The 27185-nt window shown below is 40.5% G+C and overlaps 2 protein-coding genes across 4 annotated transcripts in view; one reads left to right on the plus strand and one right to left on the minus strand.

Annotated features, from left to right (window-relative positions):
- The window catches only part of PDCD10 (programmed cell death 10), a 35547-nt gene extending 16415 nt beyond the window's left edge, over window positions 1-19132 (minus strand). The window contains exons 1-2 of one of the 3 annotated variants that reach the window (XM_060767575.2): window positions 18963-19132; window positions 889-1094 (exon numbers count right to left, since the gene is read on the minus strand). In XM_060767575.2, the coding sequence (XP_060623558.1) occupies window positions 889-984 (96 nt within the window). In that variant the 5' untranslated portion in view covers window positions 985-1094; window positions 18963-19132. Of the gene's footprint in view, window positions 1-888; window positions 1095-18741; window positions 18904-18952 lie in introns of those variants that run through there. The other 2 variants (XM_060767574.2, XM_067466031.1) reach the window with 2 other exon arrangements.
- Window positions 19133-20219: 1087 nt separating this feature from the next.
- Window positions 20220-27185, plus strand: part of SERPINI1 (serpin family I member 1) — a 118344-nt gene continuing 111378 nt past the window's right edge. The window contains exon 1 of the mRNA XM_060767572.2: window positions 20220-20346. The gene's annotated coding sequence lies outside the window, so the exon portion shown is untranslated. The remainder of the gene's footprint in view (window positions 20347-27185) is intronic.

The following is a 27185-nucleotide window of genomic DNA, read 5'->3' on the forward strand; positions in this document are numbered from 1 at the left end:
TTAATTACTATTAATTATGCTTTCTTTTTTATCTGTGACTTCCTCTTGTTATACATGCCTGTGTTGTGATTTTGTTGTTGTATGCCAATAAAGCCTGGGGGGGGGGAGGTGTCCAGATCTATCGTTGGTTGGATTGAGAATTCTCTCTGGGTGAAGTATAAGTCCCAGATTTTAGGGTCAATGCCCCCCCCCCACACCGAAATCCCTCCAGTATTTTCTGTTGGTCATGGGGGGAGGGGAGTCTATGTACCAAGTTTGGTCCAGGTACATCATTGATGGAAATCACAGTGCTTTCTGGAAGTAGGAGCTGTCTTGGAAATCCGCCACCCACAAGGTAGGTAAATCTTATTGTGATTGAAAAGCTTGTTCTGTACTATGGTCATAAAGGTTGTTTAAATATTTTTGCCTATGGTTTCCTGGAAATGTAGCAGAGAAAAGCTATTCCTTTCATACTTCTACAAATAAAAGTTTTAGCTTCCCATTCATACACACACACATGTTCTCCAATGTTGAATGGACTTCATTTCTGCTAAATTATAATGCCTGATGAAATCTAAGGATATTCTGGGTTTTATACTGCCACTGTCAAAATCTGGGACTATAACTAAAAATAACCACATTTACAGGATATTGTATAATGAGGGAAATATCTTGGGAGTTTACACTTCTCAAAAAGATGGCTAGAATTAAGGAATAAATTAAGACTAACAAACTGTTATGGCTATAGGTATCACTTTCTTGGAAACAGTCCTCCACACCAAGACTGTGAATAGAATTATGGAATAAAACTTAAATATAGTACTATAAATAAATTAGTATTATTTGATATTGAAAGCAATCTTTCATTTCTCAAATCCTGCACAGAAAATCAATTAGAAGGGCTATTACCTCATTAAAGACAGGATACATAACAGCATAGAGAGGCATGGAAACCATAGAAGTGGTCTCTGCTTCATTCTTCATCTCTTCCATTGTCATCCTCATTCAAAGACCCACTTGTGAAGAAAAGGCTACTGAAGCAATGGACACCACATTCAATGAAGGGCTTCTTTTTTTCCTTATTGTACCTGAATATTACCGTGCTTGATATTACCCTAAAACAGAAATAGCAGAGGGGGGAGTTAATATAGTCCTTACCAACTGAAGGGGAAAGCACTACTAAAATGTTTAGGTATTAGGTTTGGCACTGTCCCTATTCACTCAGTCACCTCCTAATGATAAAAGTTCAGACTGACTTCACTTCTGCCAACAATTTTTATGTAATTAAACAGTTCTTGGGGATTCATCACAATTCTGTTGAGCTTCTTTGTTGGAAAGAAATGAGAAACGATGTCATTAAAATGCTAAAAGGTCAATACTATTTTTATAATTTATATAGTGAGCGTTCACCAATGGTAAAGAACTTAGTCATGCACTTACAATGCCATGCTTGGAAAGTGAAGCAAGACATTTCAAATGGCAAGTAATAAGTATAGTTCCATGTCATTATAAATGCAAATTAATACTTATTTCTACATAGCAAATCTATTTTAACACATTTGAGTTGGAATAAATTATGAAAAAGGAATTGAAATGTATACTTCAGGCTTCATTGGAACAGTTTTGAAGCTCTGTTTCCATACAGGGTGTGCCGGAAGCTATGAGCTCAATGGAAAATAGCATTTCAAGTTAATGAATCTGGCCTGAGGTGTGCTCCACCCTATCCAGCCCTTTAAACTTGGTGAAGTGATCTGAACTATGGACCTGAATTTCAAGTACTGGTAAGGAAACAATCCAGTCACCAAATGAACAACGTAAATGAAAAACTGTGCTAAGCAAGTGCTTAAAAGCAGATATCAGCACCTAAGCATTTACTATGCAAATATTTAAAAACTTAAAGTCTGTTCTCCTTTAACACTTTCAAGGATGACATTATTTTTTTAAAAAAAGAAAAGCTTAGTAAGTATAATTCTTGTTAACATGGTGACTAATGTGCTCTGGTCAACCAGTATTTAACCAGTGGATTAAATCAAACAAATAGATTATATCAAAATGTTTGTCTTTGCCTTTTTTAAAAAACAAAGACAAAGTAAGAGAGAAATAAAAAGAAGTGATATAAAGGACAAAGTAAAGAAATATAGACTGTGGAAGGTGACAGGGTTAGAAAAACGATAAACTGGGGCCAAAGGCCAGTCCTGGGTCCAAAAAACAAACCTCCATATAAATAAAGATGCTTCCTACTTAAAATATCTCAATCAAGATTCTCCTTTTATATTTTTGTATTGTTTGCTCAATAGACAATCCTATTCTGGAATTGACTTCAGTTGTCCTACATCTATAGAGATCTCATCATACTTGAGCATTTTCACTTCAATCCACTTTAAATGCTGTGACTGTCTCCTGCAGAATTCTGGGGCTTGTACTTTAGGGAGACCTAGGGCTTCTCTGGATGAGCAGTTTAAAGGTGCCTCTCTAATCTACAAAGCACAGAATTCTTCAATGACTGCCTCCTGCAGAAATCAATAATTTGCAGTTTAAGGAGGGGTTTTTAAACTGCTCATCCAGAGAAGTTCTGGGACTCCTTAAACTACAAGCCCCAGAATTCTGCAAGAGCCACAGCATTTAAAGTAGCTTCAAGTAGAAAGTGCTCAAGTGTGATGAGGCCCCTAAACTTGACCACAACATTCAGTTTTCATTTTCGTGGATTTGATTATTTCCAATTATACAGCTTCTGATTAACTAACTTAACCTTCTTGGCAAAATCTTTTTTCTTCCTCTTTATCTCTTCACTACTGTTCTATGAACAGTTCCAGACTCTCAAGCCCTTCCCTACCTTCCCATAAAAGCCTCGTCCACATTTTAAATCCTGTCTTAAACTCTCTTCCCCATACTCCATTGCCCATCATCCCACCACAAGCCTTGACCTGCATTTAAAAGTCCTTCAGCTGTTCCCTTCCTTACATTAAATTCAGGCCAAGGCTTGTAGTGGGATGATGGGCAATGGAGTCCGGAGTGTCCTGATGGGCAGATGAGGAGAAGTGGTGAGAGCAGAAGAAGAGGTGTATAAGAAGGGTATTGCTGCTGGTGAGAAAGAAGTCTGCAACATATTTTTTGGGTTTTTGTGCACTGGAATCATTCTTTTTTTTTAAAAAAAAAAACCCTTTGGGAGGATTGTGCATCCCTAACCCCCTTGAATGTGGAGGACTGAGTGTACTAACAAGTTTACCTAACAGTATATTAAAGATGTGCACATATCCAAGATGGATATTTCACCATGTCTAAGTTGAAATATATCGTCTGCTCTGCCCACAAGTAAGACAGAAAGCTGAAGAGTGAAGGAGTTGTTTCAATAAAAGACAAATAATCTTACTTTTTAAAATCCCATTGAGCTGTTTTGCATTTTTAGAGAAACGCAAAACAGCTCAATGGGATTTTAAAAAGTGAGTCTCAAAGGACAATTCAGTGCTCGTAAAACAAAGGCCAAAAAAAGCAGGTTTCAGTGGAGAGGAAGTAACCATGAAATAACGTCCTGAAGTCATAAAAATATAATTGGATATCCTCCCCCCTTCCCCAAATTTGACATAAATTGTATGTATAACAGTAGAGGTTATCAGGATTCACACCAACTGGATACAATTATGTATTTCATGGAAATATGTCGGGGATTGGCAGCAGATGGCTCAGGGACCAGCACTGGTCCAGGGACTACCACTTTGAGTAGTATTGCTACAGGGTTCTAAGACAACATTGCACTTGAATTATGAATCAAACATTTGAGGTCTCACTTCAAAGAAGTTATATTAGGCCAGGAGGAAAAAAGGAAACAAGAAAGGAAAAGATAAAAGGATCCACAACAGCCCTATTCCAATAAAATGTGAATTATCTCAAATTGCTAAGCCATCACAACAAGAAGGGCCCTCGGAAGCAAACTAAACTTGAAAGATAAGGTACATTTCCTTTTACTGGTATTACTTTTACATCTTCTAGATCAGAATGCGCAAATACCCACATCTCCAAACCCGCTCACCTCCCAATCCCACACACTTCTATTGAGAAAAAAGCAACATGAAAAGTAGTACAATCTGCTTTGTATCTCTTCTGATGGACTCGACTCAAAAGAGTTAGCTTGAAATTATTTCTGTCTTCCCCGCAAACTGGTATCTTCAAAAACATCCCAAAAAGATAATGATATTCCCAAGCACGGTGACATTTTCTATCTACTACTGGCCAATTTGTATTGCCCTTCTCAATGGTTAAAAAAAATACAGCTAATGAGAAGACATGTTGAGGTCACTAGTCATTCCTATAGTACAAGGAAAACAAGGCAGCCTGAAAATACATTACTTTGTCAATCCAACCTTGAAAGAACTAAAGGACTTCAGTGAGGGATAGAAGACCAAGCTTTGCCTGAGTTCTGTTTGTGACAAGTAGATCAACCAATTTACAGAAAAGAGATTGCAGTCACAGGCAAGAAACCGGGAAACAAACACCAAAAACACCATTGGGTAGATCTGTCCTTATGAAAGTCAAGTAAGAAGACCTCATGTTTTAACTACAAATATATGTGGCAATGATTGCTGGAAAGGTATAAGGAAGCTAGTAAAGGAAAGCCTTCCCTAAAAACAACTTGACCATCATTAGGAGTGTTGTGGTGTAATGTGCAAACACATGCCAGATGCCACATTCTCAGTTGATAAGCGGGCAGAAAGGCTTTGTAGAAATCTATATAAATTATATAGAAGGTCTGTATCTGTACTTCAGCAGGAAATTTGACACTGAGACTGTTCTCTAAAGTCAAAACTTTTTACACACTGTTATACTTCAAAATGCAAAGACTTCAAGTTTTATGTCATTTATTACTACCCAAAGGATTGAGTATCCCCAAGGAAACCTGTGATAGGGTCACCTTAGGTAGGAAATCATTTGAGGGCACACAACGTTTGTTTGTGAAAACATCAACAACTTTGAATTGATTGAATATATATCCCAATGTTCTGTCACTTCCTCATCCATGGCACCTAAGGCCATTAAAAACATACTGATAAAATTAAAACATAAAATCTAATTCATGAAATAGAAGAAAATACATCAATAAAAAGAAATAACCCCATTAAGCCAAAAGGTTATGCATTTTTGTGAACCACTTTGACACACGAAAGAATGGGATATAAATAAAATGCAGAAATGTAGTCATTGGAGGATGGGGAAGGGAAAATAATGATTCCACAGAATGAAAACTGTTACATTTGGTAACTGAAGACCAGTTTCCTCCTTTGTATGAGGGTGGAATGCATGGATGAGTTTTTGTGACCGCTTCTCTTTGCTCTTGAGTTCAAGGGAAGTCACAACACTAGGCTGAGACAGGAAAGATATGTAAGATGTGCAGACAACCGGCTCTTCAAGCAATTACCTGCAAGTATGATTTTGAATGACCTTACTCGGAATGCAACATTTTCCTGGAGAAGGGAGGTCAAGTTTCAAAGATGAAGGATAAAATGTGACTCGCTATACTGCAATAAATTTAGTGTACAGACTGAAACTTAAGGGAAACTACAACAAGGTAATTAACCATGACCAATTTTCTAACACATTCCCTCAGCAGGCAAGGCAGAGTAACACAAACAGAAGCTGGCAGCTATATAGTTGGCAAAGATACAAACAAACACACTGGCGATCCAAATAGGCATACACCACTCATATACTTACTGCTATAGTATTCTGAGAAGTAACACTCACTCTTAGAAAGAATGCAAAATTTCCATTCAAGACCTTAACATAGCTCAAATGCCTAACAGTAAATTCTGCACTGAGTTAAAAACAATTAATTTCAGGTATTTGGCAGACCTAGCAACAGGTTTTACAGCATCTTGACAACAAAGGTCTGGAATTTTTCTAGAGTGAAAAATCATGAAGGAGGAAGCTCATGCAGTGAGCCTAAATGCACTGTTTTTCAGTTTTCGAATTTCAGGTATGTTCGGAAGGCTGAAACCTATTTCATATTCAGGATGACAGAATTTCTCAATTATGGTGAGCCCATATACAGTGTCTGGATGTGAGCCTTCAAAAGTGCTAATATTTCAGAATCTTAGATGCCAGTCAGCATTAAATATATAACAGGTGTCTTGGAAAAAAGCAGGGGCAATAGAAAGGAATATTGCAATGATTGCTGTCTAAAATTGTAGTTTAGCACTTACTAGTAAGCTACAGAAAGTGCTGATCACAAAATAGTCAAAGGTTTGCTTAGCGCTCAAATACACCCCTCACTTCTCTGTGAGCTGGAGAAATCTACTTTCATTGCATTAAACAAATGAACTTAAAAAGACCTAAAGAGCTGTTTCACAACCACTGTGAAAATGCCACTAATACCACTTTTTCAACATTCTCATCAGACATACACAATAATAAGACTAATATCACAATTTAGTGACAGCATACTTCAATGTAACAGATTATATAATACTGAGAAACTACTATTTCACTTGTCAGCAACTTGTAACTGTCTAAATTTGTAAGACAAGTGCAATCTAAGTTTACTTTTTAAAATATCAAATATTACGTCCCTATTTCTACCTCTTATGAAAGACCAGATTCCATTCCCTTTCACAGATAACAACTAAAGCGTATGTGACCAAACATTTTTAGAGAATAGTCAACAATTTTGAAGATTATTAATAAGGAAGAAGACACAAGGCAGGAGATTACATCAGTTTAAGTTTGCCTGAGCCAACTGGGAAAGGCAAGTCCATCTCTTCCTCTTCTTTTTCCTCTGATGAATTGAGTGCAGGTTACCTTTGCATTTTATACTCAGTTTGCAGTAACTGAAGTATGATGATGATGATGATAATAATAATCATCTTTATTCCATACCCCACCACCATCTCCCCAATGGGGACTCGGGGCGGCTTACATGAGGCCAAGCCCAACAGCATATTACAATAAAGTAAAACCAAAACACAATAACAACACAGTAAAATACATACAACGTATGAGTACAAAGACGATAAAGCAAAATCATACACAGTAAAATAAAATAATATAACATAGCAACGAGCGGGCCGCATGTGCAAGATAAAAACTAAAATACTAAAATCAGGATGAGATAGGGATGGAGCAGATTGTTTGTGGGGGAGAAACTCGTAAAGGAACAGGGTCATAAATATAGACCTTCATACAGGTGGGGAAATATACTCTGGGGACAAAAACCGTTGAGGGGGAGCAACTGTGTATGATACTCTCCAAAAGTACATCGGAAAAGCCAGGATTTGAGATCCCTCTTGAAAATTTCTAAGGTGGGGGCCTTCCTAATCTCACTGGGCAATGAGTTCCAGAGTCGGGGGGCCACAGAGCAGAGGGCTCTCTCCCTTGCGCTTACAAGATGACTAAGAGCAGGATGTTTGAAGATGAAAGAGAAACTGGAACATTTTAAAAGCAGCTGAAAAAGATGGACAACATAGGATTACTCAGTGATCATCTCCAATCTAATCTAGCTGTTTTCTAAAATTAATTGTAACACTTTAAAGTACCTTTCCATTCCCTTTTAGAAATAACAACAGAAGATTTAATATTAGCACTAATTAGAAGCAAGGTATTTCCAAATCCAAGGTGTTTAGAATCTTCATTTTTCAGACTGAATTGCAACTCCTACAAGTTGAAATAACGCCTTTAGTCCTAGAAACAGACACTAATACTCTCAAGCATGTCCGGGATTATGTTCATCCCAATGTTTAAATAGATCTGATCGTCTACACAGAGCCACGCGAAGAAATCAATGAGGTCAAGGATCACACCTGACAACAGCATATATTTGCAGGAACATACAGAAGGCTCTTGAAAAGTCACACTATACCGTCAATCCTCGATGAGAATTTTGTCTATTTCAGAAGTTTCCTTTGGGCTATTTCATCTCACTTGGCTGGCAAATGAAATTAACTTGTTAACTGGTGTGTTTTTTTTTAATTTCTTTACTATCTAGGACTTTAAAAACTTGCCTCAAAGTGGAAGGAGGGATATAGGTTCCTGAGAGCAAGTCCACGTCATTCTGTTCAATATTTTCAATTCATATGGGATTCATATATACAGTCTTGCTCCAATGTAATGGCTCAAAGTTCTCCCAAAAACCTACACTATAAGCTGTCACCTATGCTTCTTTTTTGAGAGAAAATACATTGGTTTTACATTTCAGTTCAACTACAAAAAATGAGGATGTTTCCTTATTTAACTAGCTCCAAATGCACTGTCTTATCAAAGTCACAGAACACCTAGCTTCAACATCCATGATGACTACTGTCAAATCAAACCAAATCAAAGACCAATTTATATAACAGGTTCACATAAAAGAAGAGTACAAATAATTTCTTCAGAATCTTGGAAGTTCTTTTGGGGTAACAAACCTACCCACTTTAAAATCAAGAAATAGCCAGAGTGTGCTGAACTGGGATTTGAAAAAAGCGAAGCTCCAATGTCCACTGAGCCAACTTCATTCTACACTTACAAATGAACAGAACAGCCTTCCAATATGAACATTCAACACTGCTGCTAAGATTATCTTTTTGAACCATTGTTTTGATCATCTAACCCCACTTTTGATATCTTTCCATTGGTTGCCATCCAGGCAAAATTTGTCAGCATTTAAACCCCAACATAACCAAGTTCCCTTATCTTTCCGTACCGATTTCTTTTTACTAGCCGACTCAAGATTTAAAGGAATTCTAGGCTCCTCATCTAATGAGGGATATCTTCTATAACTTGGCTTCTTCTCACATACTGCCCCATATTGCTGGAATTGCCTTCTGAAAATTGGCGGTTTCCGTCACTGTTTTTGAATTTCAATTGAAGAGGATTTTTTTTTTAAAAAATACAAATTTGGGACTTTAGTTTGATGTTTGCCAGTCTTGTGCAGTGTTCTCTGGACCATCCTCCAAATTTGGGTGCCCTAACAAATTTGTGAACATCCTGCGGCTCCTCCATGATGACATGATGGCAACAATCTTGGATAGCAATGGCTCCCAAAGTGACCCATTTAAGGTGAAATTGGGTGTCAAAGAGGGATGTGTTATTGCCACAACTTTTTTTCTCCATCTTCATCGCTATGATACTTCATCTTGTTGACGGGAAGCTTCCCACCGGAGTGGAAATCATCTATCGGACAGATGGCAAGCTATTTAACCTCAGCAGACTGAAAGCCAAAACCAAGGTCACAACAACATCTGTTATAGAACTCCAGTCTGCTGATGACAATGTCGTCTGTGCGCATTCAGAAGAAGACCTACAAGTCACTCTAAACACCTTCGCAGAAGCATACGAGAAGCTCGGCCTGTCATTGAACATCGAGAAAACCAAAGTGCTCTTCCAATGATCACCAGCCAATCCCTCTCTAATGCCAGAGATACAGCTTAATGGTGTAACATTAGAAAATGCTGACCATTTCAGCTATCTTGGCAGCTACCTCTCACCGAAGTCAACATTGACACCGAAATACAACACCGCCTGAGCTCTGCGAGTGCAGCATTTTTCCGAATGAAGCAGAGTATTTGAGGACCGGGACATCCGTACGGATACCAAGATGCTTGTTTATAAAGCTATTGTCCTCCCAACCCTGCTATATGCTTGCAAAACATGGTCTACAGACGTCACATGCAACTCCTGGAACGATTCTATCAGCACTGCCTCCGGAAAATCCTGCAAATCTCTTGGGAAGACAAGCAGACAAATGTCATCGTGCTGGAAGAAGCAAAGACCACCAGCATTGAAGCGATGGTCCTCCACCATCATCTCCGCTAGACCAGCCACGCTGTTCGCATGCCTGACCACTGTCTCCCAAAACAGTTGCTCTACTCCGAATTCAAGAATAGAAAACGGAATGTTGGCGGGCAGGAAAAGAGATTTAAAGATGGGCTCAAAGCCAACCTTAAAAACTCTGGCATAGACACTGAGAACTGGGAAGCCCTGGCCCTTGAGCACTCCAGCTGGAGGTCAGCTGTGACCAGCAGCATTGCAGAATTTGAAGAGGCGCAAATGGAGGGAGAAAGAGAGAAACATGCCAAGAGGAAGACGCGTCAAGCCAACCCCGACCTGGACCGCCTTCCACTTGGAAACCAATGCCCTCACTGCGGGAGATGATGCAGATCAAGAATAGGGCTCCATAGTCACCTACAGACCCACCCTGGAGGGATCACCTAAGTAAGTAAGCAAGCAATGGTTAATTGTATTGTCAGTTTCCTTTGTATGACATTGTGTTTTTTATTTGCATTTTATATGGATGATTTATTTTGCAATCATATTATATAGTTTTGTGATTTGTTATCCATCCTCCCTTTATGTGTTTGTAATTTTACACGCTATGCCTTCGGCAAATTTCGCTTTTTTCTTATTTTGTAAAGTGACATGTAATCTTGACAGTGCTATATAAACAAATGTTGATGAGAAGGATAGTAATAATAATAATAATAAATCATACACAACTGTTTTAAGGACAGTTGTGGTCATTGACATAGATCTTATACAATTAGCTTGGCTGTGGAGACATTTACAGATACTGTACAGGATAATTTTGAAGAAAGGCTGTCAGCATTTCGTTCTAAACAAAGTTCAAGATGTTTGTCTTCATTTGTACAGTTTAAGAGATTACCTACCCATTGCAAATGGTGGCCGGTCTCTCTCTATGAAACCTACTTAATAGTAATGCATTTTAGTATGCAGCAAGAAAAGAAAGGGAATACGGAAAAGCATTCTCATCAGCTGATTTTGCGAAAGTCTACACTTGTGGTTTGTTAAAACCCGAGCACCTTTTAACAGTGACACAAAAAAGGAGTTAATTCTCTAGGTGTCTAGTGATCTTATGGTAAACATGTGTATCCAACATGCATGTTTATACTAAGCTACCTTGATCTTTTAAAAAAAAATCTTGTGAACTGCAAAGGTTGGAAACAAAGTTACATATTTTAAAGGAAAACAGTTTTCTAACAAACATGTGCTCTGTACAGTACCGGAAGGATATCTGTGATACATTATTTATTTAGTAACCTTTCTGAATGATGCATAAAGACATATACAAGTTACTATTAAACTATTTTCAAAAGGAAACCACATAAATAGATCTAGTATTTTTATTAAAGTCTAGTGATGTATTTGATCTATTCATGATCTATAATATGTGAAAGGATATTGGGGCTGCCCTTGAAGACGGCCCGGAAGCTTCAGCTAGTCCAGCGCGCGGCAGCCATGTTGTTAACAGGAGCAGGACGCAGGGAGCATACAACGCCCTTGTTGTCCCAGCTCCACTGGCTGCCGATTTGCTACCGGGCCCAATGTAAGGTGCTGGTGTTATCCTACAAAGCCCTAAACGGTTCCGGCCCAAAATACCTTGCAGACCGCATCTCAGCCTACGAGCCCACGAGGACCTTGAGATCATCTGGGGAGGCCCTTCTCTCGGTCCCGCCTGCCTCACAGGCACGCCTGGCGGGGACGAGAGAGCGGGCCTTCTCGGTGGTGGCCCCCCAGCTGTGGAACTCCCTCCCTGCGGAAGTTAGACAGGCGCCCTCCCTCATGGCCTTTCGTAAGGGCCTGAAAACATGGCTTTTCAAGATGGCCTTCAACTGAGTGCTATGTTATTGGAAATGATGACCGGAATGGACTACGACTATGAGATTGATTATGACCCCATGATAAGACGAAGCGGATTTTTAGTATAAGTAGATGTTATGTAGTAGTAGAATGTTGTTTTGCTGTCTTGACTTATTGTAAATTGTCTTTTCTATGTTTTTGTACACCGCCACGAATCGCCCTAGGGCTGAGAGCGGCGGTTAATAAGTGCAAGTAATAAATAAATAAATAAATAATAAATATTATACTGAAGACATTTACACACTGCTTCCTAGCTGAAAAAAGATATTCCTTCCATTCTCACCTTCAGTGAATGTAATAATGTTCATGTACAGATTTCTACACAGTGACAGGCCAAATGATCTTTCCAGTTCTCTGTTCAATCACAATGTCCCAACAGCTTCTGAATATAGGGACTATTCCCTTATTAGTTACACCAGGAGTCACTTTTGAGTAAGTAGCATAAGATTTCACTGTAAAATGACCTTAATGCAAAGTGAATCAAATCTTTACTAGGAATAGCTTCATTGAGAATTTTTAATATTTTAACATTGGAATGTTGATAGCTGTGTAAATTTGAGTTTCATTTCTAAAGAGGTGAAGTTTTTTTAAAAAGACACAACAGGAAAAACAACTATATCCAATTTATATATCAGTCATATTATCTAAACTCTTTCCAGCTCAAGGAAACTTTGAAGTAAAATAAACTAAAATATCTTCCTTACTGCCAGCAAAAGGGCATTGCAGTCAGTCCTCCATATTTACTGGAGTTAGGGGCACAAGTTCTCGGAGGAAATAGAAAAAAAAGTGAACAAAAAGTTTTTTAAAAACTTGAGAGAACACCTACGGTTATATGGTCACCTTTTGCTGGTGGACCTAGAAATTTGATGGAAGTTGACCAGAGTTGTGCTAGAAGACCTCTCAAGATTTCTAGGAGAGACCACAGTAATCGAATCTGCAAATAATCAAATCCATAAAAATGAAATCCAGAAATGAGGAGGGTAATCTCTTCAGCTACCAGCAGAGCAAACTTCAGAAATGCAAGTTCCTTTGTACAGCCAGGTAAACATGAATAAGCCTTCACACATGTATTCAATAAATAGCTGAAGACAAGTAAGCAGTACATGTGTTCAGTGCAACATGTGAACATTTTAAGGGTGCATTTACATTGCATAATGAATGTAGTTTGGCACCACTTTAACTGTCATGGCTCCACGTTATGGAATCCTGGGATTTGTAGTTTAGCGAGGCACCAGCACTCTTTGGCAAAGGAGGTTAAAAACCTTGTACAACTACAATTCCCAGAATTCCATAGTATTGAGCCATGGCTGTTCATGTGGTGTCAAACTGCATTAGGTGAATCCCTATAATTATGAGACACTGAATTTTCTAGAATAGCAGCCAAAATATATTTGGATTGAGAGGGAAAAAAAACCCTAATTCACCACCTAGCGCACACATTTGATTAGACTATGATAAATTTGGGAAAAGGTTGGAAGATATGTGGTTATGTAATACTCTACTTGTTCGACTGAAATTTTTAAAAAAACACAAAATAATTTAAAAATGATTCGGAAACGTTATTTTTGTTGGCTAGAGAATTCTAGGTGCTTTAGACAAAAAAAGGTAACTTTCCCAAATTTTGTGACCATACAGGATGAGGCAACATGTGAGTCCCAAGGTCCTTAGTACTTTAAGAGCATTAGTTCTACAAATGGCCAGAAAAATACCTCTACCTTTTTCTGTGGCTACCTATTTTACATATCATTAAGGTTTAGTCCTATTACTACTTTTAAAAATGAAATTTCCAAGATATAATCCATTTCAAAAGGATTATAGAGCTTTTTCTTTTCTATAATTAAAAATATACATGCAGTCTATTTCATGTATCTCAGCTACTGAAGGACAAATTTCACTCATTAACTGAAGAATGGAGCAACAAAATGAAATGTAACTATTCATCAAAAATAGTGTATCACATGAAGTGTAAAGTAAAATGAATCTTCAAGGTTCCTGAACAATAAAGATATCAATCCTGTTTGTAAAAACAGACCAAAAATGAAAATACTGTATGTTAATTAGTATATGACTCTGCACCTATTTTCCATTTTTTTTAAAAGATACTGGCTTTACAAATGAATTAGAAAGCAATTAGTTTCATTTTCTGTGTGTCAGATACACTGTGAGAACAATGGCTCCACAAAAAGGAAAACCTTTTTTGTCAGTGGTTCCCAACCTATGAGGCATGGCCCAGCAGTGGGCTGTGAGAACAAAAATCCGATTCGCGAACCTCCTTCCTTTTCGTTTATTTTATTTCTGCTCCTTTCCACAGAGCTGACCAGCCCCGTTCCTTCTGGTACTAATGTTGGAAAGTGGTCCCTGGTCAAAGAGGTCCCTGGTTAAAAAAAAGGTTGGGAATCACTGTTATACGTGAACAAGAATTAATGAAATGGTACAAATTCAATCCGTAAAGTTCTCTACATTGAACCCTCCAATTAAAATCCATCTAATGCCCCCTCACCATCTTCACTTTGAATTGTTATTATTTAGTACATCTGTATAAAATACCCATTCTTGCTATATTACTAAATACAGGTAAAAATACACCTATAACTCTATCTACTTTTGGCACTGGTCTTTTTCATGACTGGAATGTCAATCAGATGTGGTCAAAAGTAGATTTCAAGAGGATTTTTTCTAGTTCCTTCAAATACTCAGTTGTTTTTAAGACAAAAACACACCACATGAGAAAATATATACTTGAGAAATTATAAGCAAAAATCAAATTCAAAAAACATGGGTCAACTTATCCACAGGTCAATGGAAGTATTCTCTTAATTCTTCTTTTTTAAAGGAACTTTCTTCATATCTCATTAGAGTGGTGAAAGGAAAGAACATAAGTCTGTAACTTTAAAAAAGTCCCAATCACCTATACTCTCTGTACTGTGGTGCTGCTTCTAGCATTTTTGAATGCCTGGGTGGGGAAATGAAGGCGATGGCTGCCCTTTTCCCCTCAAGGCAGCACTAGTACTTTCTCCTCTCTGTGGAATCACCCTCATCTTATCCATGTATTATATAAAAACCCATAATTTTGCCCTCAACGTAAAATTGAGACTGACTTAAATAGATACAGCAAAAAGTGCTACACATCAACTACATTAACAAAAATATCTTAAGGGTTGGGTGTAAGTGTACAGATCATGTCTGGTTCCCATCCAGGTATCAAAGACTACTACACAGTAGTAATCAGTTTTCCGTGCTAGTAATAAGACAAATAGAAGCACAAGCACCTGTTTCTATGGGATGCCTACTTTTATACTTTAAAAGTCTCATAACTTCAATTTGTTTCTATATTTATTCTTTTCCGCAACAGTATTGCTTTTCAAGTCAGGAAAAACAGTCTGCAATTGGTGAATAATAATCCTACCCTTCTTGAATTATTTAGTAACATTTATATTACTTTCCATTAGGTTCCTAACTTGATCAGACTGGTTGTATCTGAGTAATGAGGCTCACTTCTTCAAAGTTAGAGAAGACCTCCTCCTCTTCACCAGGTTCTGTACTCATTCACTGGCAAAATGATTTAATCAACATAATTTGGTCCCTGAGATCAACTTGCATGATCCTCAATCAGTTCCTTGGCCATTGTACATATTCTTCTTACTGCCATTCCACCAACTCACAAATGAGTCACCATGAATAATAATGTAACACAAGTTCCTCATTAGAATAACCGAACTGTTAAACATATAAGAAAAGCCACACCATATCATACCAATGGCTTATCTAGCCTTACATTCTGTTTGCATATCTGACAATAAAAATGCATATGAAAAGTTTGCAAGCAGGAAAGGTATGCAATGACATTCTCTTGGTTGCATTCCCCATCTATTCTTCTTTTCCTCAAGTCAATCCATTTCCTGTTCCTAGTTAAAAAAAATTCTGGATTACAGCAAAGGTCCGTTTGTGCACTTTGCCCGTCATAATGACCCATGGTTGGGATGCGTGTCTGAACATACATGGGGGAGGTGGTGTATGGACTTTAGCACAAGATAATGTGTTCCTGGAATTTCTTCCTATATGCTGCATAATATAATACACTTTCCTATAGGCTACAAACTGAAAATATGTGGGAACTGAAACCTAACCTGACATACTATCATTTATTTGTTTAAATAAACAAATAATGAATACAGTCTCCTAGATGTAGTGCGCCTCCTCACCTGAGAAGGGTTCAGAAGCCATCAACCATTACCACCTGCAGTTGAAATCTCATTTTAAAAATATACTGTTACAAAAGCTTCATTCATTTGCATAAGCCATAAATGTCAAATCAGTACCAAGCAAAGGGAGGGCACTTTGTGGATGAAGGGAGAGGAATGGGGAGAACATGCCATTCTCATTTCCACAACCAACCTTAGTCCAAGTGGGCCATACTCAGGGTTGGCCCAATACATTTTGTGGCCTGAGAAAGAATAGCAAACAATGGTCAATGTCACCGAAGTCAATGAAACCAAAACTCTGAAGCCTGCCTAATTATTTCAGCAAATGAGGCGGAACGCCACCACTCCCCATCCCTGGAAGCAAAAGCACAGTAATGAAGTACAGTCAGTCTCTCTGTATCCATGAGTTCAACATCAGGGATTCAACTATTTCCAAAGACAAATCTTGATTTCACCATTATATATAAGGAACAGCATTTTATATAAGGAACCTACAATTTTTGGTATCCGCAGGGAGTCCTAGAACCAAAACCTGGCAGATTCCAAGGGCCCACTATAAGCAACAAAGAATTTGTTGGCAATCCAAGTCTACTGTTTAAGACTGGCACCTTATTTTTCCTCAAATACAGCTGGCTCTGGCCAGACTTTCTCTATCAACACCAAGAAAACAAAACCCTCACTTCTACTACCTCTTCCTCCTGCCATCCCCATTATTTTTTTTCCACCTTATAAAAAACCCCCCCAAACTCCTTGGTTAATTTATGCTTAGGCACATTTAAACTGCAGAATTAATGCAGTTTGGAATCCCTTTGACTGCCATGGTTCTATGATATGGAATCATGGGAGTTGTAATTTGGTCAGGCATCAGTATATTTTACTAGGGAAGGATAAAGACCTTGTAGGCAATCCCTCGTGGCTGCATATGATCATCTTCCAGAGGTAGATTCTTGATGGTGGGTCTGTGACTGTGGGCCCATCCAGACAGGTTCTATATCCCGGGATCTCATCTCAGATTATCTGGCAACAGGGACTCATATAATCTAGTTTAAAGCAGAAAACTCGGGATCAGTTCCTGGGATATAGGGCCTGTCTGGAAGGGCCCTGTGAAGACCTATGCTAGATCCGCATGGCGTTTCGCAATGAGGACATCAATTTCAAGATGGAAGGCAGTCACAACAAAGGGTGCGACTTCCTCTTGGCTTGTTACACCCTGCACTCCAGCCTCTTCAAAATCCATTGCACCGTTTGTAAATGTTGACTTCCTGTTACAATGCTGGGGTGGCAGGGCTTCCCAGTTCTCTGTGTTTATACCACATTTTTTTAAAGTTAGCTTTGAGACCGGCTTTTAAATCATACCACAACTCCTGTGATTCCATAGCAATGGGCTGCAGCACTGCATTTGTTCCCAAACTCTGGTCTTCTGGGCAAACTTCAGCCCTCCAGATGTTTTAGACTTCAACTCCCACAATTTCTAACAGCCTACTGGCTGTTAGGAATTGTAGGAGTTGAAGTCCAAAACACCTGGATGGAGGGCTGAAGTTTGCCCATGCCTGGTGTAGATGCACTCCTCAATGTAACGCACCTACCAATTTCTTCTTTATTGCCATTGTTGTTGTTGTGTAAGTTCAATAACAATAACCAATACCATTTTGACCTGTCTCTCCTCCAAAACATCACGTCTGCATAAGAATCAAAATGTGTTTATACCACATTTTTTAAAGTTAGCTTTGAGACCGTCTTTTGAATCATACCACAGCTCCTGTGATTCCATAGCAATGGGCTGCGGCAATTAAAGTGCTGCAAAACTGCATTTGTTCCCAAACTTTGGTCTTCTGGGTAAACTTCGGCCCTCCAGATGTTTTGGACTTTAACTCCCACAATTCCTGCTGTTAGGAATTGTGGGAGTTGAAGTCCAAAACACCTGGATGGAGGGCTGAAGCTTGCCCATGCCTGCTCCGCAATATAATGCACCTACCAATTTCTTATTTATGGCCATTGTTGTTGTGTGCCTTCAAGAACAACAATCAATACCATTTTTACCTGTCTCTCCTCATCTTAAGAATAATTCACGGCGGCTGCTGTGGTTTTCAACTGTGAATGTGTTTGGATGATTTTTAACTGGGAATTTAAAAATACTATTTCAATGTTTGTATCTTTCAAATGGCTATGCCAGGCAAGTGTTTTGGATTTCGATTCCCACAATTCCTAACAGCCTATTGCAGATATGGGCAAACTTCGACCCTCCAGGGGTTTTGGACTTCAACTCCCACAATTCCTAACAGCCACAGGCCCTTTCATTTTTCCCCTCAGCAGCTTAAGCGGCTTAAGCGGCTGCGGGGAAAAATGAAAGGGCCTGTGGCTGTTAGGAATTGTGGGAGTTGAAGTCCAAAACCCCTGGAGGGCTGGAGTCTGCCCATGCCTGGCCTACCGTCTGCTAGGAATTATGGGAGTTGAAGTCCAAAACACCTGGAGGGCTGGAGTTTGCCCATACCTGGCCTACTGGCTGCTAAGAATCATGGGAGTTGAAGTCCAAAACACCTGGAGGGCTGGAGTTTGCCCATGCCTGGCCTACCGGCTGCTAGGAATTATGGGAGTTGAATTCCAAAACACCTGGAGGGAGGGCCAAATTTTGCCCATGCCTGGGTTATGCAAATGCTTTTATGTTTTGCTGCCTTGAGTCCCCTTTGGGGGAGATAAAGTGGGGGTATAAATACATATAATCCTCCCCATGGCTTCAATAGTTCCTTAATTAGGGTGACCCTCAAGGCACCCCATCACAGGGCAAGATTTCTCCAGAGAGGGGGTTGCCCTTGAGGCTGAGAGAGTGTGGCTCGCCCAAGGTCACCCAATGGGTCTCCTGAACCCTGACCTCCAGGCTGAGGCCTAGTCCACCTCCCCGAATTCCCTCTCCTTCCTCCCCGCCACTCGGGCTGGATACCTCAGCAAAGGAGGGCCTCCTCTTTCGGGGACTAGGAAGAACCAACCGCGTTCCCCTCTCTCTCTGTCTCTCTCCTCAGCCAAGCCACTAGGCCCGACGCCTGCCCTCAAGTCGGCTTGCCAGGGGCCAACCCCGTCCTCGAAGCCCCGCAGGCCAGGCCCTGCCAGCGACCCCACTACTACCGAAGGAGAGCGCGCAGCGGCCGCCTCACCTCCCCTCACCCGCCTGCCTGTCCGCCCTTCGAGGCTCCTCTTTCGCCGAGGCCGGAAGTAGCAGCGTCCTCCTTCTCTCCTATGCCACCGCCGTCGTTACCACACACCAGGCGTTGTCCGGAACTAGCCGGCGACCGCGGGGGCCCACGGGGCCTGTAGTCGCGCCTTGAACACTACAACTACCGAGATGCTTTGCGAAGACCGCAAGAGACTCATGAAAGGGGACCAATAGGGAGGAAGGGGGCGTGGCGTTGCCCATATTAGGAGAGAGAGAGATTGGGAAGTAGCGTTCGAAAGGGAGAGGAGGAGGAGCCCAATAGGGAGCAAGTGGCGTGTAGACGAAGAGCGAGACATTAGGAAGCAGCACCCGAAAGGGAGAGGAGGGGGAGCCCAATAGGGAGTAAGGGGCGTGGCGTTGCCCATATTAGGACGAAAGTGGGCGGAGACAGAGACATCTTGAAATAGCATCCGAAAGGAAGAGGAGGGGGAGCCAAGAGGGAGCAAGGGGCGTGGCGTTGCCCATATTAGGAAGAAAGTGGGCGGAGACAGAGAGATTGGAAAGTAGCATCTGAAAAGGAGGGGGGCAATAGGGAGTAAGGGGCGGGGCGTTGCCCATATTAGGAAGAAAGTGGGCGGAGAGAGAGAGAGACATTGCAAAGTAGCATCTGAAAGGGAGAGGAGGGGGAGGACAATAGGGAAAAAGGGGGCGTGGCTTTTGACCATATTAGGAAAAAGTGGGCGGAGAGAAAGAGATTGGGAAGTAGCATCCGAAAGGGAGAGGAGGGGGGCAAGAGGGAGCAAGGGGCGGGGCGTTACCTCTATATTGAAGGCAGAATAGACGAAGTGAGAGACATTGGGAAGTGGCACCCGAAAGGGAGAGGACGGAAAGGCCAATAGGGAGTAAGGGGCGTGGCTTTTGCCCATATTAGGACGAAAGTGGGCGGAGAGACATTGAGAAGTAGAATCCGAAAGGGAGAGGAAGACTAAGCCAATAGGGAGGAAGGGGGCGTGGCTTTTGCCCATATTAGGAACAAAATGGGCGGAGAGAAAGCATCTTAAAGGGAGAGGAGGGGGAGGCCAAAAGGGAGTGAGGGGCGTGGCGTTGCCCATATTTGGAAAAAAAAGGGGCGGAGAGAAAGCGCGAAGAAGCATAAGAAGGGGAGAAGCGATACACCAATCGGGAGAAAGGGGGCGTGGCGTTTTCCATATTAGGCAGAAAGGGGGCGGAGCGAAGGGGAAGTGGGCGGGCCTGCGGAGTAAAACCATTCCCAGCGCAGAGGCGCACCAGAAACAATCCCTGAGGCGGTGCCGGCGAAGGAAGCAGCGGGCTCTGAGTGCGGAGCCACATCTGGAACATCTCTCTCCATCGCTCTTGAAAGCACCTTTGGGGCAGGTAAGCTCTGCTGCCAGTCACCTCTTTGCAAGGCTTGATTGCCTCTCCCCTTTTGTTTATGTCTTTCCTTTGAGAAGAAGAGTGAATATAATTGATCTTTGGCTCCACTGAATAGGAATTTAGTAGTGGATGGTTCATCTTCCCCTTTCTTTTGCTTGGGAACAATAAACTAGTTTACATATTTCCCCCAAAATGCAATTATTATTATTATTTTGGGCAGATCTTCCAGTAGCATAACTTGAACCCACTGAATAAGATCAGGATAGTGGTTGTTTCCCACTCCTCTTTATTTTGATTAGAAAAATATAGACAAGTTTTCATTCTTTCCTCTAATTATACTAATTATTAAAAATTTCATAAATTATTTATTATTAATTGACAGACACAAAATGCAGTATGTCACAGCAAACGAGGTCTATATTATTATTGTTTATTATTATTGTTGTGAGATCTATATTATTATTGTTATATTATCAGGATATATTAACAATATATTATCAATATATCAATATATTAACAATATACCGCAATGAGTCGCCCTTGGGGCTGAGAATTGCTGTATATAAGCGCAGTAAATAATAATAATAATAATAATAATAATATTGTTATATTGTTATATTATTATTGTTATATTATCAGGAGCCCCCGGTGGCGCAGTAGGTTAAACCCCTGTGCCGGCAGGACTGAAGACCGACAGGTTGCAGGTTCGAATCCGGGGAGAGGCGGATGAGCTCCCTCTTTCAGCTCCAGCTCCTCATGCGGGGACATGAGAGAAGCCTCCCACAAGGATGATAAAAACATCAAATCATCCAGGCGTCCCCTGGGCAACGTCCTTGCAGACGGCCAATTCTCTCACACCAGAAGCGACTTGCTCCTGACACAACAAATTTTTTTGTTTATTATTGTTTATTGTTATTATTGTTGTTGTTATTTTTATTATTATTTAATTGGGCAGCTCTCCCCGTATCTTAACTTCACCCTCTCCCAATTTCCTTCCCAAGCATCTTCTCAGCTAAGTGCTGGATCACTTCCCAGAGGCTTTTCTATGTTTTCCCCTGTTGCTAGCAACCTATGAGGATATATTGTTGTCTCTCTTCCTTTCCGCCACTGCAAGCTTTAACAGTGATGTTGCAAATTAAATAATTTCTACCTGCAGTCATTTCCCCTCCCTGTATTGAATTTTGTGAAGTAACTGATTATATGGAATAATTATAGCAAATGCTCCTTTTGCTCAAAGATAATGGGCATTTCCCCCTTTGTCATTCTCCGTAAGCCCCGATTTGTGTGTGTTTGCGGTTGAGAGGCACTGTCATTTACCCCTTCAAGAGTTAAAATAATGCTACGAAATGTCATTTGAGGTATATATCTATATCTTGGTAAAGTCAGTATATTTTTCATATATATGTATCCTGGTTGTGGGATCAAGCATTTGCAGAGCAGACTGACTTACTGGTTGAATCCCCGATTTGTATGTGTTTGCAGTTGAGAGTCACTGTCATTTACCCTTCAAGAGTTAAAGTAATGCTACGAAATATCGTTTGAGGTATATATCTATATCTAGGTAAAGTCAGTATATTTTTTCATATATATGTATCCTGGTTGTGGGATCAAGCATTCGCAGAGTAGACTGACTTACTGTTTTAATGGAATGTTTCTAGGATGACGACTTAAATTGGCAAACTGTTTTAATGAATTTTTATATCTGTTTTATTATAATATGTGTATATATGCTTGTTTTTACTTTGTTGTTGGCACTGTGCTTTGCCGGTTGGTAGCCACCCTGAGTTCCTCTGCAGAGGTTGAGAAAGGACTACACATGCCTAAATAAATAAATAAATAACACACACACACATCTGTATAAATAAAATTGTAATGTTCGTTTATGGGATTAACAGAATTCAAAAACCACTGGACAAATTGACATCAAATTTGGACACAAGACACTTAACAACCCAATGTATGTCCTTCACTCAAAAAAATTGATTTTGTCATATGGGAGTTGTAGTTGCTGCGATTTATAGTTCACCTACAATCAAAGAGCATTCTGAACCCCAACCAACGATGGAATTGAACCAAACTTGGCACACAGTTCTCCCATGACCAACAGAAAACTCTGGAAGGGTTTGGTGGGCAGTGTCCTTTGGTTTTGGAGTTGTAGTTCACCTACATCCAGAGATCACTGTGGACACAAACAATGATGGATCTGGACCAAACTCTACACAAATACTCAATGTGCCCAAATGTGAACACTGGTGGAGTTTGGGGAAAATAGAATCTTGACATTTGGGAGTTGTAGTTGCTGGGATTTATAGTTCTACAATCACAGAGCATTCTGAAGCCCACCAACGATAGAATTGGGCCAAACCTCCCCCACAGAACCCCCATGTGGGCCACAGCAACGTGTGGCAGGGAACGGCTAGTATCTATCTATCTGTCTGTGTGTGTGTGTCTGTGTAGATAGATAGATAGATAGATAGATAGAGTTGGTTCAGAATTGGGCAGTATCAGTATTTATCCCTAGCTCATCCTATAGTGTTGCGTCTCCCACATTACTGGTTCTTGTAAAGATGAGTACCGTATTTGACATCTATCTCTTCAAAAGTTTTATATAGAATGTCGGTCCATTGAGATGGCCATTAGGCTTTGCAATTGGTCTCTTTCATCTCTGTTGGTACAGATGGAAATCTTTATAATGAGCAATTTTGTCACTGACTTCGAATGAGGTTGTCACTTAGTGTTTCCAGATGCTTTTAAAGAAAAGAAAGAAGGCTGTACGCAGTAGAAAAGAGATATTGAAATAATATAGGGAAGAATGTTTATATACAGGTTTTCCATGCGATTTCTACATTTGGTTTCACATTGTTGTTCAGGCTACATCTCATGAAATGGATTGTGTAGCCTATGGAAACTTGTGCCAAATAAAACCAACTAGTCTTTAAAATTCCACAATATTTTTTTTTGTTCTCTTGCTGCAATGTAGCCTCCTCCCTCAATTTTTTTACTAAGGATGTGAGTCTACACTTCTTTATTGGGAGTGGAAGGGCATCTACACTGTAGAACAAATACAGTTTGATGCCACTTTAACTGCCACCGTTCAATGCTAGGGGATCATGAGTTTGTTAGGAGCCCCCAGTGGCTCAATGGATTAAACCCTTCTGCCAGCAGGACTAAAGACTGACAGGTCGGAGGTTCAAATCCAGGTAGAGCTCCCTCTGTCAGCTTCATGATGATGATGATGATTATTATCTCTTATTATTTCTTAGCATTGAGCCATGGCTTTTAAAGTGGTGTCAAACGGCATTCATTCATTCTATGTTTCATTGAACTCTGTGGGACTTAAATTTGTGTAAATGTGCCCAGGGAAGAGGCTAGCTGTGAAGATCCTTGACCAGGCCCGTAGCCAGGATTTCGTTTCGGGGGGGGGGCTAAAAAATTTTTGGGGGGGTTTCGGGGGGGGCTGAGTTTTGGGGGGGGGGGGGGCTGAGTCTGAGTGAAAGAGGGTCTAGCCTAGCAAACCTTTTGTATTATTACCCCAATACCCCCATGCATATGGGATATATTGAGCATGGTGATCAGATAATGATATGAATAAACATAACAGTTTAAATAATGCACCAGTAAGGCCTTTTCGCGAACCACCATGAGAATTTCGGGGGGGGGGGGGGGCTGAAGCCCCCCAAGCCCCCCCCCCCCCCCCCCGGCTACATGCCTGTCCTTGACATTGCAATCCAAACTTGGAAATATTTCTAAAGGAGCAGAACGTATTAGCTCAATGGGTCTTATGCCAAGGTTAACCCAGGGAAGTCATGATACCCTTCTATTCTGCCTTGGTCAGACCACACCTGGAATCACACTGTGTTCAATTCGGAGCACCGCAATTGAAGGGAGATGTTGACAAGCTGGAATGTGTCCAGACAAGGGGGAAAACAAGCCCTATGAGGAGCAGCTTAAAGAGCTGGGCATATTTAGCTTACAGAAGAGAAGGCTGAGAGGAGACATGATAGCCATGTATAAATATGTGAGGGGAAGTCACATATTTATACATGGCCAGGAAGCACACTTGTTTTCTGTTGCCTTGGAGACTAGTATGCAGAGCAATGGCTTCAAACTACAAGAAAGGAGATTCCACCCGAATATTAGGAAGAACTTCCTAACTGTGGCTCTTTCCACACAGCTGAATAAAATCCCACATTATCTGCTTTGAACTGGACTATATGGCAGTGTGGACTGAGATATCCCAGTTCAAAGCAAATGTTGTGGGATTTTCTACCTTGATGTTCTGGGTTATATGGCTGTGTGGAAGGCCCCTGTGAGAGCTGTTCAGCAGTGGAACTCTCTGCCCCGGAATGTGGTGGAGACACCTTCTTTGGAGGCTTTTAAACGGAGACTAGATGGCCATCAGTCGGGTGTGGTTTGAATGTGATATTCCTGCTTCTTGGCAGGGGGTTGGGCTGGATGTCCCACAGGGTCTTTTCCAACTCTAAGATTCTATTATTCTAATATCCTTGCAGCCATGTATTCCTATTAAATATCCAAGAGGTTATATAGATGGAATGATCAGCTTGTTAAGAAAGGTTGGTAAAACTGTGTAACAGACATAGACTCTTTATTTGATGGAAATTTGACATTTAATTTAACATTACAAAACCAGAAGTTGGCATTTAAAACTAGCAGGGATGGGGAAGGGTTTTGATCTCTTGCCTTAAGTGGTTGAGGCTCTCAGCTGTTGAGAATCGCAGAGAGCTTCGATGCAGAAGAGCACAGTGTTACTTTTTGAAGCTGCGCCACTGAGGCCACAGCGACAAGGGGCGGCAATGTAGTATGAAGCCATCTCACTTTCTCTGAGACTTTGTGGTGGCAAAGCAAGGCTGTTATACAATGCACCTAGGATATTAAAAATATTTCTGTCTTTAAAAGCTTCTTAATATCTTAGGCTTTGCATTGTACCCCCCCCCCCCCCCCAATCTACACCCTCACTGTTCACCAAAGTGGATTTCTATCCTATGTTATATGGTGCCGCATAAAGACTAATGCTCTAATCCAGTAATGCACAGGATGAGAAGACATTTCAGTGTGTCAAACTGCCAACATACCACTTTTAAGAGCAGTTCGACAATGTTAAGGATTACTATCCGGTTTTTAGCTATCTCGACAGCCAACTGCTGGCATTTTCATACTGCTGACACTTGACTTCCAAATTGGATTTCTGCCAAAATAAAGTTATTTTCAGGGAGTCAGTGTCTGGGTGAAAATAAAAGCTGGACTGGGGTTTTGTTTCGGTTGGAAATATCTGTAAGATAAACAGCACAATCCTGAGAATGTTTACTTAGAAGTAAGCCATACTGAGTTCAGTGGAACTTTCACCCCTTCTTGTGCTTAAGATATGGCCAGCATCCAATGGAGAAATGTTTACCATTGCAGAGAGGGTGAGGACATCAGGGAAATACTTGTTGCAATCTGTGTAGCATAACTTTAGAGTAATTAGTTTATGATTTGAAGTGCTCCCATGCTTTGTACATACATTGATTGCTTGAGATATCCATGTTATTTCTCTGTGATTTGGGATGTTGGTGTAGGTGCTGATTTTTTTATCCGCCTGTTTGAGACTGGCTTAACAAAATTTTGAGATTTGTCCATAGCTTATGTGCAGTTGTTTAGCTTACACATCATATATCCCACCCTACTGGTTAAGACACATATTTGGCATTTCCGTATTAATTTGATCCTTTTGCTGTTGGACTTCATCAGCATCTCATAATAAACTCAGTTCTAGTAAGCCGTTTATGAAGATGTGCTCCACATGAGTTAGATGTAATGCACATACAAAAATGGCTGAGCCCAGCATGCGTGACCCAGCAGTGGAAGTCTATGCAACTGAATATCATCCAATGCTTTGTGAAGTCTATGCAGTGGAGGTCTCTGCAGCTTCATGTGTCATCTCATCTGATGCTTTGCGAAAAGATAAATTTCATTGTTGAAGATCCCTGGTTCAGTCTTCAAGTTCAGGTCATATTGAATTGATGAACTGACGCAATGCAAGATGGCTTCTTCTCGTTCTCTGCATCATTAGATAGGATGTATGATGGTAGTGTTACAAGCTTATTGTTGCACAGTCTTAGTTGTGATCATGCAGATGATCTTTTTTTGTCAAATTAATGCACATGATGAAGAAAGCCTTTGTAAATACTTACCCCGAAGGGAGCCTATTACCTATCAAAAGGAATTCTGAGGGATTAATTGGGTAAGATTAACTTATTAGCCACCTTGAATCCTGTGCTGAAAGCAAGGTAGGCAGTAAGTATTAAGTATTAATCACTAATTGATCAGCTTAAATCTGTATAGGTAAAGGTTTCCCCTGACATTAAATCCAGTCATGTCCAACTCTGGGATTGGTGCTCATCTCCATTTCTAAGCCAAAGAGCTGATGTTGTCCATAGACACCTCCAAGGTCATGTGGCCAGCATGGCAGCATGGAGCATCATTATCTTCCCGCCAGAGTGGGACCTATTGATTTACTCACATTTGCATGTTTTTGAACTGATAGGTTGGTAGAAGCTGGAGATAACAGTGGGAGCTCACCCTGCTCCCTGGATTTGAACCACCAACCATTCGATCAGCAAGTTGAGCAGCTCAGCGGTTTAACCTGCTGTGCCACCAGAGGAGCCCTTAAATCTCTATATTTATGAAGAAAAATATTGTGTTTACTCAAATCTAACTCTCACTTTTTTTGGCTATATTAACCTGCCTATATTAGGGCATATATTAGATTTGTGTAATAGGGTAATCTTAGTGATGAGCCAATGTAAAAGGCGGAGCTGGTTCATGAGCAACTATAGCTT

The sequence above is a fragment of the Anolis sagrei genome, chromosome 3 (assembly GCF_037176765.1).
Source record: "Anolis sagrei isolate rAnoSag1 chromosome 3, rAnoSag1.mat, whole genome shotgun sequence".
NCBI lineage: Eukaryota > Metazoa > Chordata > Lepidosauria > Squamata > Dactyloidae > Anolis > Anolis sagrei.